The sequence below is a fragment of the Chiloscyllium plagiosum genome, chromosome 18 (genome assembly GCF_004010195.1).
Source record: "Chiloscyllium plagiosum isolate BGI_BamShark_2017 chromosome 18, ASM401019v2, whole genome shotgun sequence".
Taxonomy (NCBI): domain Eukaryota; kingdom Metazoa; phylum Chordata; class Chondrichthyes; order Orectolobiformes; family Hemiscylliidae; genus Chiloscyllium; species Chiloscyllium plagiosum.
Window position 1 is genome coordinate 2,843,613 of NC_057727.1, and position 12,194 is coordinate 2,855,806.

The following is a 12,194-nucleotide window of genomic DNA, read 5'->3' on the forward strand; positions in this document are numbered from 1 at the left end:
TACACTGATCAATGACTGAAATGTTGAGGTGATCATAATAATGCCCAGCCTTGTAAATTTGTTGTCCAGTGGCACTTAATGCTCACATCAAGCATGTAATATTTATGAAAGGATGATCATGAGTTAAATTTAGCTTCAAGCCATTCTTAAGGTCTTGTCCCACTTATTCTGCCTCTCCCTATAATGCTAACCCTCAATCCTCAACAACTTCCTTGTAAATCTTTTCTGAACTCTAAGTTCAACAACATCTTTCCTTTAGCAGAGGGAGTTGAATTAAACTCTGTATTCCAAATGTGGCCTAACCAATGCCCTGTATAGTTGCAACATGGCATCCCAACTCCTATACACAACGCTACTGACTAATAAAGGCAAGAATACCAAATGCCTTCTTCACTATCTGTCTACCTGCGATTCCACTTTCAAGGAACAATGAACCTGCACTCCAAGGTCTCTTTGTTTAGCAACACTCCCCAGAACCCTACCATTAATTGTGTAAATCCTGCCCTGATTTGCCTTATCAAAATGCAACACCTCACATTTACCTAAATTAAACTCCAACAGTCACTCAGCCCATGTGATTTGAGATCCAATTGTACTCTGAGATAATCTTCTTCACTGTCCACTACACCACTAATTTTGCTGTCATCTGCAAACTTATAATTATATCTCCTTATATTCACATCCAAATCATTTACATAAATGACAAAAACCAGAAGACACAGCACTGATTCTTGCAGCACTACAGTGGTCATTTGCCTCCAGTCTGAGAAACAACTTTCCACTATCATCCAGTCTTCTTTCTTCAAGCCAATTTTGTATCCAAATGTATCCACTTCTTGGATTCCATGTGATTCAACCTTGTTAACCAGTCTATCATGCAGAGAATTATTGAACAGCTTGCGAAAGTCCATATAGACAACGCCCACAGCTCTGCCTTCATTAAGCCTCTTTGGCACTTAGATCCTTCGGTCAAGCCGTCCATGCTGACCAGATATCCCAACCCAATCTAGTCCCACCTGCCAGCACCCAGCCCATATCCCTCTAAACCCTTCCTATTCACATACCCATCCAAATGCCTCTTAAATGTTGCAATTGTACCAGCCACCACCACTTCCTCTGGCAGCTCATTCCATACACGTACCACCCTCTGTGTGAAAGAATTGCCCCTTAGGTCTCTTTTATATCTTTCTCCTCTCACCCTAAACCAATGCCCTCTAATTCTAGACACCCCAACCCCAGGGAAAAGACTTTGTCTATTTCCCTATCCATGCCTCTCATAATTTTGTAAACCTCTATAAGGTCACCCCTCAGCCTCCGATGCTCCAGGGAAAACAACCCCAGCCTGTCTATCTACCTGTGACTCCACTTTCAAGGAGCTATGAACTCCAAGGTCTCTTTGTTCAGCAACACTCCCTAGGACCTTACCATTAAGTGTATAAGTCCTGCTAAGACTTGCTTTCCCAAAATGCATCACCTCACATTTATCTGAATTAAACTCCATCTGCCACTTCTCAGCCCATTGGCCCATCTGGTTAAGATCCTGTTGTAATCTAAGTTAACCTCCTTCGCTGTCCACTACACCTCCAATGTTGGTGTCATCTGCAAACTTACTAACTGTACTTCTTATGCTCACAACCAAATTATTTATGTAAATGACAAAAAGTAGAGGACCCTGCACCAATCCTTGTTGCACTCCACTGGTCACAGGCCTCCAGTCTGAAAAATAACCCTCCACCAGCACCCTGTGTCTTCTACCTTTGAGCCAGTTCTGCATCCAATTGGCTAGCTTTCCAGTATTCCGTGAGATCTAACCTTGCCATCTTCAAAAAACTCAATCAAGTTTGTGAGACAATTTCCCCTCACACAAAGCCATGTTCACTATCCCAAATCAGTCCTTGCCTTTCCAAATACATGTAAACTCTGTCCCTCAGAATCCCCTTCAACAACCTACCCATCGCTAATGTCAGACTCATCAGTCTATAGTTCCCTGACTTTTCCTTACCACTTTTCTTAAATAATAGCACCACATTAGCCAAGCTCCAGTCTACCAGCACATACCCATGGCCATTGATGATACAAATATCTCAGCAAGGGGCCCAGCAATCACTTATCTAGTTCCCACAAAGTTCTGGGACAAACCTGATCTGGACCTGGGGAGTTATCCACTTTTAGGTGTTTTAAGATGTCCAACACCATGTCCTCTGTAATATGTATACTTTTCAAGATATTACTATTTATTTTGAGTCATAAAGATATACAGCATGGAAAAAGACCCTTCAGTCCTACTCGTCCATGCTAATAAGATATCCTAAACTAATCTAGTTCCATTTGCCAGCACCCGGCCCATATCCTTCTAATCTCTTCCTACTCATGTACCCATTCAGATGCCTTTTAAATGTTGCAACTAGACCGCCTCCTGGCAGCTCATTCCATACATGCACCACTCTCTGTGTGAAAAGGTTGACTCTTAGGTCCCTTTTAAATCTTTCCCCTCTCATCTTAAACCTATGCCCTCTAGTTCTGGACTCCGTACCCCAGGGAAAAGACATTGTCTGTTTCCCCTATCCATGCCCCTCATGATTTTATAAACCTCTATAAGGTCACCCCTCAGCGTCTAATGCTCCATTGAAAACAGCCTCAGCCTATTTAGCCTATCCCTATAGCTCAAACCTTCCAACCCTGGCAACATCCTTGTAAATATTTTCTGAACCCTTTCAAGTTTCACAACACCTTTCCTTTGGGAGGGAGACCAGAACTGCACACAATTTTCCAAAAGTGGCCTAACCAATGTCCTGTACAGCTGCAACATGACCTCCCAACTCTTGTACTCAATACTCTGACCAATAAAGGAAGGCATACCAAACACCTTTTCACTATCCTATCTACCGGTGACTCCACTTTCAAGGAGCTATGAACCTGCACTCCAAGGTCTCTTTGCTCAGCAACACTTCCCCAGGACCTTACCATTAAGTGTACAAGTCCTGCTTGATCTGCCTTTCCAAAATGCAGCGTCTCATATTTCTCCAAAATAAACTCTATTTGGAACTCTTCAGTTCATCTGATCAAGGTCCCATTGCATTCTGAGGTAACCTTCTTTGCTGTCCACTACACCTCCAATTTTGGTGTCATCTGCAAATTTACTAACTATACCTCCTAAGTTCACATCCAAATAATTTATATAAATGACAAAAAGCAGTGGACCCAGCACTGATCCTTGTGGCACTCCACTGGTCACGGGCCTCCAGTCTGACACTGGTCACGGGCCTCCAGTCTGAAAAGAAACCCTCCAACACCACGCTCTGGTCGTCTACCTTTGAGCCACATAGCTAGTTCTCTCTGTATGCCATGTAATCTAACCTTGCTAACCAGTCTACCATGAGGAACCTTGTCGAATGCCTTACTGAAGTCCATATAGATCATATCCACTGCTCTGCCCTCAACAATCCTCTTCATAATGTCTTCAAAAAACTCAATCAAGACCTGATTTTCCATGCACAAAGCCATGTTGACTATCCCTTGTCAGCCCTTGCTTTTCCAAATACATGTAAATCCTGTTCCCTAGGATTCCCTCCAACAACTTGCCCACCACTGATGTCAGGGTCACCAATCTATTGTTCTCTGGCTTTTCCTTACCACCTTTCTTAAATAGTGGCATGACATTAGCCAACCTCCAGTCTTCCAGCATCCCACCTGTGACTATCGATGATACACATGTCTCAGCAAGGGGCCAAGTAATCACTTCCCTAGATTCCCACAGAGTTCTCGGGTACACCTGATCAGGTTCTGGGGATTTATCCACCTTTATGCATTTCCAGCACCACCACCTCTGTAATGTGGATATTTTTCAAGATGTCACCATCTATTTCCCCACATTCAATATTTCCCATGTCCTTCTCCCAGATCTCTAACTGTCATATTCTGCTCCACAGTAAACACTTACGTAAAACACTTGTTTTGTATCTCAACCGTTTCCTATGGTCAGACACACAGTTAGCCTTGAGAGTGTGTTGCTCCGAGGAGCAGGAGAAGAATCGACATTTCGGGCTGGAGCCCTTCATCAGAAATGAGGCTAGGAGCCTCGGGGATGGAGAGATAGATGGAAGAGGGGTGAGACTGGGGCGAAGGTAGTTGAGAGTGCAATAGGTGGATGGAGGTAAGGGTAAAGGTGATAGGTTGGAGAGGAGGGTGGAGCGGATAGGTGGGAAGGAAGATTGACAGGTGGGACAGGTCATGAGGACGGTGCTGAGCTAGAAGGTTGAAACTGGGGGGAGGGGAAATGAGGAAACTGGTGAAGTCCACATTAATGCCCTGCGGTTGAAGGGTCCCGAGGCAGAAGATAAGGTGTTCTTCCTCCAGGCATCGGGTGTTGAAGGAGTAGCAATCTGCCTGACCTATTGTGCTTTTCCAGCAACACACTCTAGACTCTGATGTCCAGCATCTGCAGACCTCACTTGCACATAGTTAGCCTTGACCTTTAATGTGCCCTATTCTCTCCCTCATTACTCTTTTGTCCTTAATGTATTTGTAGAATCTCTTTGGCTTCTCTGTAAACCTATAGTTCAAAGATGTCTCATGTCCCCTTTTTGCCCTCCTCATTCCCTTTTGAGTATACTCCTACTGCCTCAATACTCCTCTAGAGTATGACTCGATGCTACCTGTCTCTAGCTGTCACATGCCTCTTTTTGTTCTTGACCAGAGCTTCAGTTTCTCTTCACCTCCAGAAACTGCCTCTGGACTCTCGTTAATTCATTTTGTAAGCCTCTCAATTTCCAACTCTCACTTTATCTGCAAATACTGTTCCCAATCAACTTTTGAAAGTTCTTGCCTAATTTCATCAAAAGTGGCCTTATTCCAATTTAGAACTTTAACTTTTAGATCCAGTCCATCCTTTTCCATCACTATTTTAAAACTGATAGAATTATGATCACTGACCCCAAAATGCTCCCATACTAACACCTCAATCACTTGCCCAACCTTATTTCCCAAGAGAAGATCAAATTTTGCTCCTTGTCTAGTAGGTACATCCACATACTGAAAAAGAAAATTTTCTTGTAGACGCTTAAGTTCCTTTTCATCCAAGCCCTTAACACGTTGGCAGTCCCGGTCTATATTTGGAAAGTTACATTCCCTACCATTACAATCTTATTGTTCTTACACAAATCCAAGGTCTTACAAATTTGCTTCTCAATTTCCCACTTACTATTGCTAACCTTGTAGTTGGGAACTCAAACCTCTGTGTACACCTACCTGCAGGGGCAGCCCCTTTAGAGACCAGAGATGTTTGTGTCGCTGTTGTTGCCTTCGCTTCTTCCTCCAGTGCTGCGAAACGGGCTGCTTCCTCAGCGGCAGCTGCTACAGCCAGCTCCTCAGGAGACAGTCCCAGTTCAGCAAGGGTCTCTGGCCGGCTATCAGCCAGCAGCTCTCGCGGAGGGAGGAGCTGATCTTGCTGCAACCTGACTCTAGGTTGAGGATTCAAGGCCGCTGCTGTTTCTTGGTTTGTACTGGAGACCCTAACTGCTATTGTGGCACCAACACCAGTGGAGCTAGTAGGCAGAATCTGTACAACATTCTGTCCCACTGTAGACACAGAACCTTGCTCAATGCTATTAGACTGTCCTTCAGTTGATGGGATTGCCTGCAGGAACAGAAAAATAATTTCACAGCTCATTTACATTGTAGTAATTAAGTCATGGTGCCAGTTCTAATTGCTGCACAGAACAATTAATCGATCTGAATCTTCAGATGGAATTAGTCAGAAATCTCAGGTGTCTGTTCTCCAGCTTGTTCGGGTTATTATTTAGATGTTCAAGCAAGGGTTCACACAGCTCTTATGCATCTTCACTGTAGAAAATAGCAAAGTTGTTCACTCAAACTTCCCTTATCCTCAGTATTAGCTCCCAGCTTCAGTGAAGTGGTGGGGAAGTTCTGAAGCTTTCACTGAGGCGAAGAACTTCATGGAAAGTACATGGATGACCACTAGGCAATCAAAATATAATAGACAGTTAGTGCAACAGCACCCAGAATGCATTCAGTTCTGAATACTCATGAAAGTAATGGTTCATCTGGGGAGTGCAGCATAAGCCATGTTAATGGCACTATTGGGTTGTCAGCTTATGGACAAGGAATACCAGAAGTGCAACAGTGATACATGATTCAATATTATGGACAAAGATAGGAGTTCTGAAGTAATAGGCATGATTCCAGGATGGTGGACTGCCTTCCTGGTGCCATAATCAAGAATGTGACTGAGGGGCGTGAGGTGGGAGGGTGAACAGTCAGCAGGTCATGGTCCTCTTTGGTATAAATGATACAGATATTAAGGAGGTAGTCCTCCAGGCAGAATTTAGGGTGTCAGGTGGAATAGGATCTCAAAAGTAATCTTCAGATTACTCCCAACGTCACATACAAACAAGTTGAGAAATAGGAGAATAAAGGGGATGAATATGGGACTGGAAAGGTGGTGCAACAATGAGTTCTTGAGAATCTTGAGTAACTGATCAGCTTCAACCTGAATAGAGCTGGAATGGAATTCCTTGCAAAACATTTCACTCATGCCATCATGAGGGTTTAAACCAATTTGGCAGGGATGTAGGAACCAGTATTAGAAAGGAGCACCAAGGTGCAGAAAATACTAGCACTAGAATAAGGGATAATAAGTTAACAGGAGGCTAAGGGAGAAAGTAACAGTCCAAATCAAGATTACTGTGCATATAGTTGAATGCATGGAGTGTGGTAAATAAAATTGATGAGTTACACATGCAGATTGCTATGTTGAAATGCAATGCTGTAATGGAATGCTATGATGCAATAATGGAGACCTGGTTCAAAGAAGGGCAAGACAACGTTTTTAAATATTTCTGAAAACAAAGTATTCAGGTGTGAAAGAAAAAGGGCAGAGGTAGCAGTATTGATTGCTTTATTGGGCTAGAGGAAGGATTGTAGCAGTGTTCTCCAATGATCAGCTTTGGGACTCAAGCTTTTCTTGATCATTTGATCTTAGTGTACATAACACAATTTCAATGTTTGCAGATGATACAAAACTTGGAAGCATTGCGAATTGAGAGGATGGTGCACAACTTCAAAGGACAAGTCAATGGATTGGCCAGACAAGTGTGTACTATTGCCAAGTGTTATGGATGATACAAATACAAGTGAGAACACAAATAGTGATAACACAAAACATATAGAGGGATAGAAGCAGGTTGAGTGAGTGGGTAAAAAAATTAAGAAATGGAATAGAATATGGGGATATGTAAGGTTATGCACTTTGGCAGGATGAACAGAGAAGCTGAATATATCATATGAATACAGGAAAACTCTAGAAAGCTCCAGCAAAAGAGGAATTTGAGTGTCCTTGTGCAATATACCAAAAGCTAGCAGGTAACAGGGAAGGGAATGTCAGTCTTCATTTCAAAGAAAATGGAATATAAAAATAGGGAAGTCTTGATTCAAAGCATAAGTTATCATGAACAGTTTTGATCCCGTTATCTAAGATAGACAGGACTGGAGGCAGAGAAGGTTCACTAAGTTGATCCCGAGATTGTCTCAGGAGAACATCTTGTATGGGGTGGGCCTATACTCATGACAGTTTAGAGCATGACAGGTGGCTTTATTGAAAACATACAAAATGCTTAGGAGCTTGCAAGGGTAGATATGGAGAGGCTAATTTCCCTTGTGGGTCAGTCTAAGACCAAAGTGCACAATCTCAGACTAAGGGGCCACCCAGTTAGGGCAGAGATGAAGTGGAATGTTTCCCTCAGAGTGTGGTGAATCTGTAGAATTTTATTTAAATTACAGAGAGCTGTGGATCTTGGTTCATTAACTATATTGAAGGCGGACATGGACATACTAAATCAGCAAGGGAATCAAGGGTTATGGGAGATGACAGAAAAGTGAGTTGAGGATTCATAGAGTCATAGAGATGTACAGCATGGAAACAGACCCTTCGGTCCAACTCGTCCACGCCAACCAGGTATCCCAACCCAATCTAGTCCCACCTGCCAGCACGCAGCCCATATCCCTCCAAACCCTTCCTATTCATATACCCATCCAGATGCCTCTTAAATGTTGCAATTGTACTAGCCTCCACCACTTCCTCTGGCAGCTCATTCCATACACATACTACCCTCTGCGTGAAAAAGTTACCCCGTAAGTCTCTGTTATATCTTGCCCCTCTCACTCTAAACCTATGCCCTCTAGTTCTGGACTCCCCCACCCCAGGGTAAAGACTTTGTCTATTTATCCTATCCACGCCCCTCATGATTTCATAAACCTCTGTAAGGTCACCCCCTCAGCTGATCTCACCGATTTGCAGAACAAACTCAAATGAGCCGAATGGCCTAGTTCTGCTCTATGTTATGGTCACACCATCTCACAGTCAACCACACGCTCACTATGCTTCAAATTTAAGGTTTTCCCTCTTGATTAAATTCCTTCAGCACTTCACCTTTTAAGCTCTATAACCTAGGTGACCTCTGCAATTCTCAGATCTGTCCGCCTGTGCCCCCGCCTCCATTTTCTTTTCCACTCCACCACTGTGGCTGTCCCTTCAATCATCTAGATGCCATGCTTTGGAATTAACTTAAACCCCTCAGCCTCCATTTTCTTACCCAAGATCTCTCTGACAAAGCTTTCACTCGCATTCTACCTCATTTTTGTCTGGTTACGTGAAGCATGAATTTTTCTGTAAATTAAAGTTAAAATTTAATTCAAGGTCCAAATTCTTTTACTCCAAGTATACAAGTTGTTTGTTTTCTGCGGATTAGTGCAGCATCTGGTTCTGTATGGCCAAGTACAATGAACGAAACGCCACTTGAATCAGGCTTTGCGTGCCGTTAGATGTAGTAGGCACATTGACTAGGCCATGCCATACTCTGATTAATACAATTTACATCTAATTGTTTTGAAGTCCCATCTTAAACATGGCTCCTCCAACATTTGCTATGTACAGCTCCACAGTGCTAGTAGTCTACATCTTGTGTCAGAGGATACTGTTTAAAGATTGCTTGCTATCCAAAAGCATTTAATTGGGTTTTAAGCCCACATCCCGGTACAGTCCCAAATCCTATGTATTTCTTCCTTGCCGTACCTGTGTGGAAGGTCCAGGGGCAGGTGTGGACTGTGTTACCATGGTAACTGCCCCACTCTGTGCTGTAGATGCAGTGGTTGCAGTGTTTGTTGTTCCTGCTGTTGCTGTTTCACCATGCACACTTTCAGGAATACCTTGTGCATTCATGGCAGGTGGCTGGACTGCAGAGTTGGATGAGCACAAAAAAAATGATGATTAAACATTAAGTTAACTTACAATTTCAATTATGTAACAAACTTTACTTAACACATGTCTCAACGCAGTGTAGAAACAAAATGTGCTACACAATACAAGGCTTCCCATGATAAATTAAACCATCATAGTTGAAACAAAAAAGACTCACTTTTATATATAATCTTCTACAATCTCAGGACACATGACAGCCAATGAAATACTATTGAAGGGTAGTCACTGTAGCAGCGTAGGAGACACGGCAGCTAAATTACACACTACAATCTCCCACAAGCAGCAGTGCAATAATGACTAGAATAAACTGATTGGGTTTTGCAGATTAAGGGATAACTATTGACAACAACAGTGATGGAAACTTGCCTGCTCTTTAAATTAACACAATGGCATCTTTTACATTCAGAGAACATACAAGGTCTTGATTTAACGCCTTGTTTGAAGGACAGTGCATCCAGCAATGCAGCATTGCATCGGCATTGCATTAACAGCTTTAACCCTTTAAACCCTTGCGCACTTCAGTCCCTAGGGTTTGACTTTTTCACATGATGTGGAACGAGTAGCCAGAGGAAGTGGTACAGGCAGATATAATTACAACATTTATAATTATTTGGATAGGAAAGGTTTAGAGGGATTTAGGCCAATGAGACTAGTTCAGAATTGGAGATTGGTTGCCATGGACAAGTTGGGGCGAAACACCTGTTTCCACGCTACTTGCCTCTACAACCTTATAGCCTGAATCCACAATTTCTGATTCAGAAGCAAATCTGCCTCCAACTGAACCACAGCTGACAGTACTCTATTATGAGCAGTTAATTCACTCATGAGCTCTGCAAGTAGACAACAAATTATTACAGTTCTGAGGAAGGGTCACTTGACATATGCATGCAGGTGTGTGTAACTGACATATAAGCATAAGAACGGGATGCCATTCAGTCTTTTGAGCCTGTTCCACTATTCAATTAGATAATGGCTGATCTGAATCAAAACGTCATCTACTTGCCTTAGTTCTGTGGGTCACAGAGGTGATCAACAAAAATAACCATTAAATCAGTAAACCAAAGTATTCCTAATGTTCTTGTTCCTCTGGTATACTTGCCTTGGTTTGCTGCAATGTTTGCTGTGGTAGTTGTAGATGTGTTGGTGGTGTTGGTTTCTGACGTCTCATGGGGAGGATTTGAACATCTGACTGGCATTTCAACAAACTCAAGTCTGTGGGTCTGAGTTTCTGAATTCACAGTAGCAACTCGAGGTGCCGCCACCAAAGCTGATCCTGAATTTACAAGCTGCTGTGCTTGTTGTGCAACCATACCACCAGGGGAGGCGACAATCGTGACACGGTTTGGCTCAGACACAGGCTGAAAAGAGAAAAATTCACAGACGCAGGTAAGAGATGCAAAAAGGAGAAACAATGCCAATGAGACAATGCACTTTACCTACTAACCTACTAACTGAGGTGCACAACAATGTAGTAAGACCTGGTTTCAAACAAAAGGTATTTTGAGGAATATCCAAACAAATCTGAGTGATGAATCAGTGGGCAAATATGATGCAAACTACCATACAAGATAAAAACACCTGGTTTGCACAAAGCTAATTTCAGTTCAGAGACTGTTATAGCTGGCTACGAGTTAGTGAGGAATTTGTTACTCCTTACATTTCTCTTTTAATTTGCATTTTTGGACAATATTATCCATAAAACCCACAGTGCCAGTAATACTACAAATCGCGGCTCCCTTTTACCAGTGGAGTATCCACAGACCTAGAAATACAGATTTACGGACATGTGGGAGTCGAGTATAGAGATCAACCTCCGCTTTGGAATAGTGAAACCCAATACGAGGCTTAATTTCAGCAAGCGGTCGTGTATTTTCCCCCTTTATTCTTTCATAGGATATGGGTATGTGTTGGAAGGCCAATGTCTGTTGTCCATCCCTAAATGCCATTGAAGCCATTGGTTAGGCCATTTCAGAGGGCAGCTAAGAGTCAAAAACGTTGTTATGGATCTGGAGTCATATGTAATCATAGAGTTGGTCTGCAGGTACAACAAATAATTAGGAAGGCAAATGGAATTTTGTCCTTCATTGCTAAAGGGATTGAGTTTAAAAGCAGGGAGATTATGTTGCAGTTGTACAGGGTGATGGTGAGGCCACACCTGGAGGACTGCGTACAGTTTTGGTCTCCTTATTTGAGGAAGAATGTACTGGCACTGGAGGGGGTGTAGATGAGGTTCACTAGGTTGATTCTGGAGTTGAGGGGGTTGGCTTATGAGGAGACACTGAGTAGACTGGGATTATATTCATTGGAATTTCTAAGAATGAGTAGGGGATCTTACAGAAACATATAAAATTATGAAGGGAATCGATAAGATTGAAGTAGAGAGGATGGTTCCATTGGCCAGTGAAACTAGGACAAGAGGACATAGCCTCAAAATGAGGAGGAGCAGATTCATGACTGAATTGAGAAGAAACTTCTTCACCCAGAGGATTGTAAATCTATGGAATTCCATGCCAAGTGAAATAGTTGACGTTATTGCAGTAAACGGTTTTAAAGTCAGAGTTTTTTTTGAACAATAAACGAAATAAGGGATATGGTGAGAGGGCAGATAAGTGGAGTTAAGTCCATGAAAAGATCAGCCATGATTTTATCGAATGGCAGAGCAGGCTCAAGGGGCCTGATGTCCTACTCCTTCTCCCAGTTTTTAAATCAGGCTTAGGATGCAAATTTCCTTCCCTAGAGGGCATTACCCAAAGTGTGTTCTTCCCACACGTGATGATAGTTTCATTGTTACCATTACAAATCCTGGAACGTGCTTCTCAACATCATAGTGGGTTTACTCAAACTTGATGGGTTGCAGTGGTTCAAGTTATGATGAAGGTGTAGGCCTTTAAGAGAGAATGAAAGCTGGCAAGGACTGACT

The 12,194-nt window shown here is 42.6% G+C and overlaps 1 protein-coding gene across 1 annotated transcript in view; it reads right to left on the reverse strand.

The window, feature by feature from the left end:
- Positions 1 to 12,194, reverse strand: part of LOC122558798 (host cell factor 1-like) — a 117,392-nt gene that overhangs the window by 22,126 nt on the left and 83,072 nt on the right. The window contains exons 17-19 of the mRNA XM_043707576.1: positions 10,374 to 10,632; positions 9,089 to 9,249; positions 5,248 to 5,635 (exon numbers count right to left, since the gene is read on the reverse strand). Of these exons, the coding sequence (XP_043563511.1) occupies positions 5,248 to 5,635; positions 9,089 to 9,249; positions 10,374 to 10,632 (808 nt within the window). The remainder of the gene's footprint in view (positions 1 to 5,247; positions 5,636 to 9,088; positions 9,250 to 10,373; positions 10,633 to 12,194) is intronic.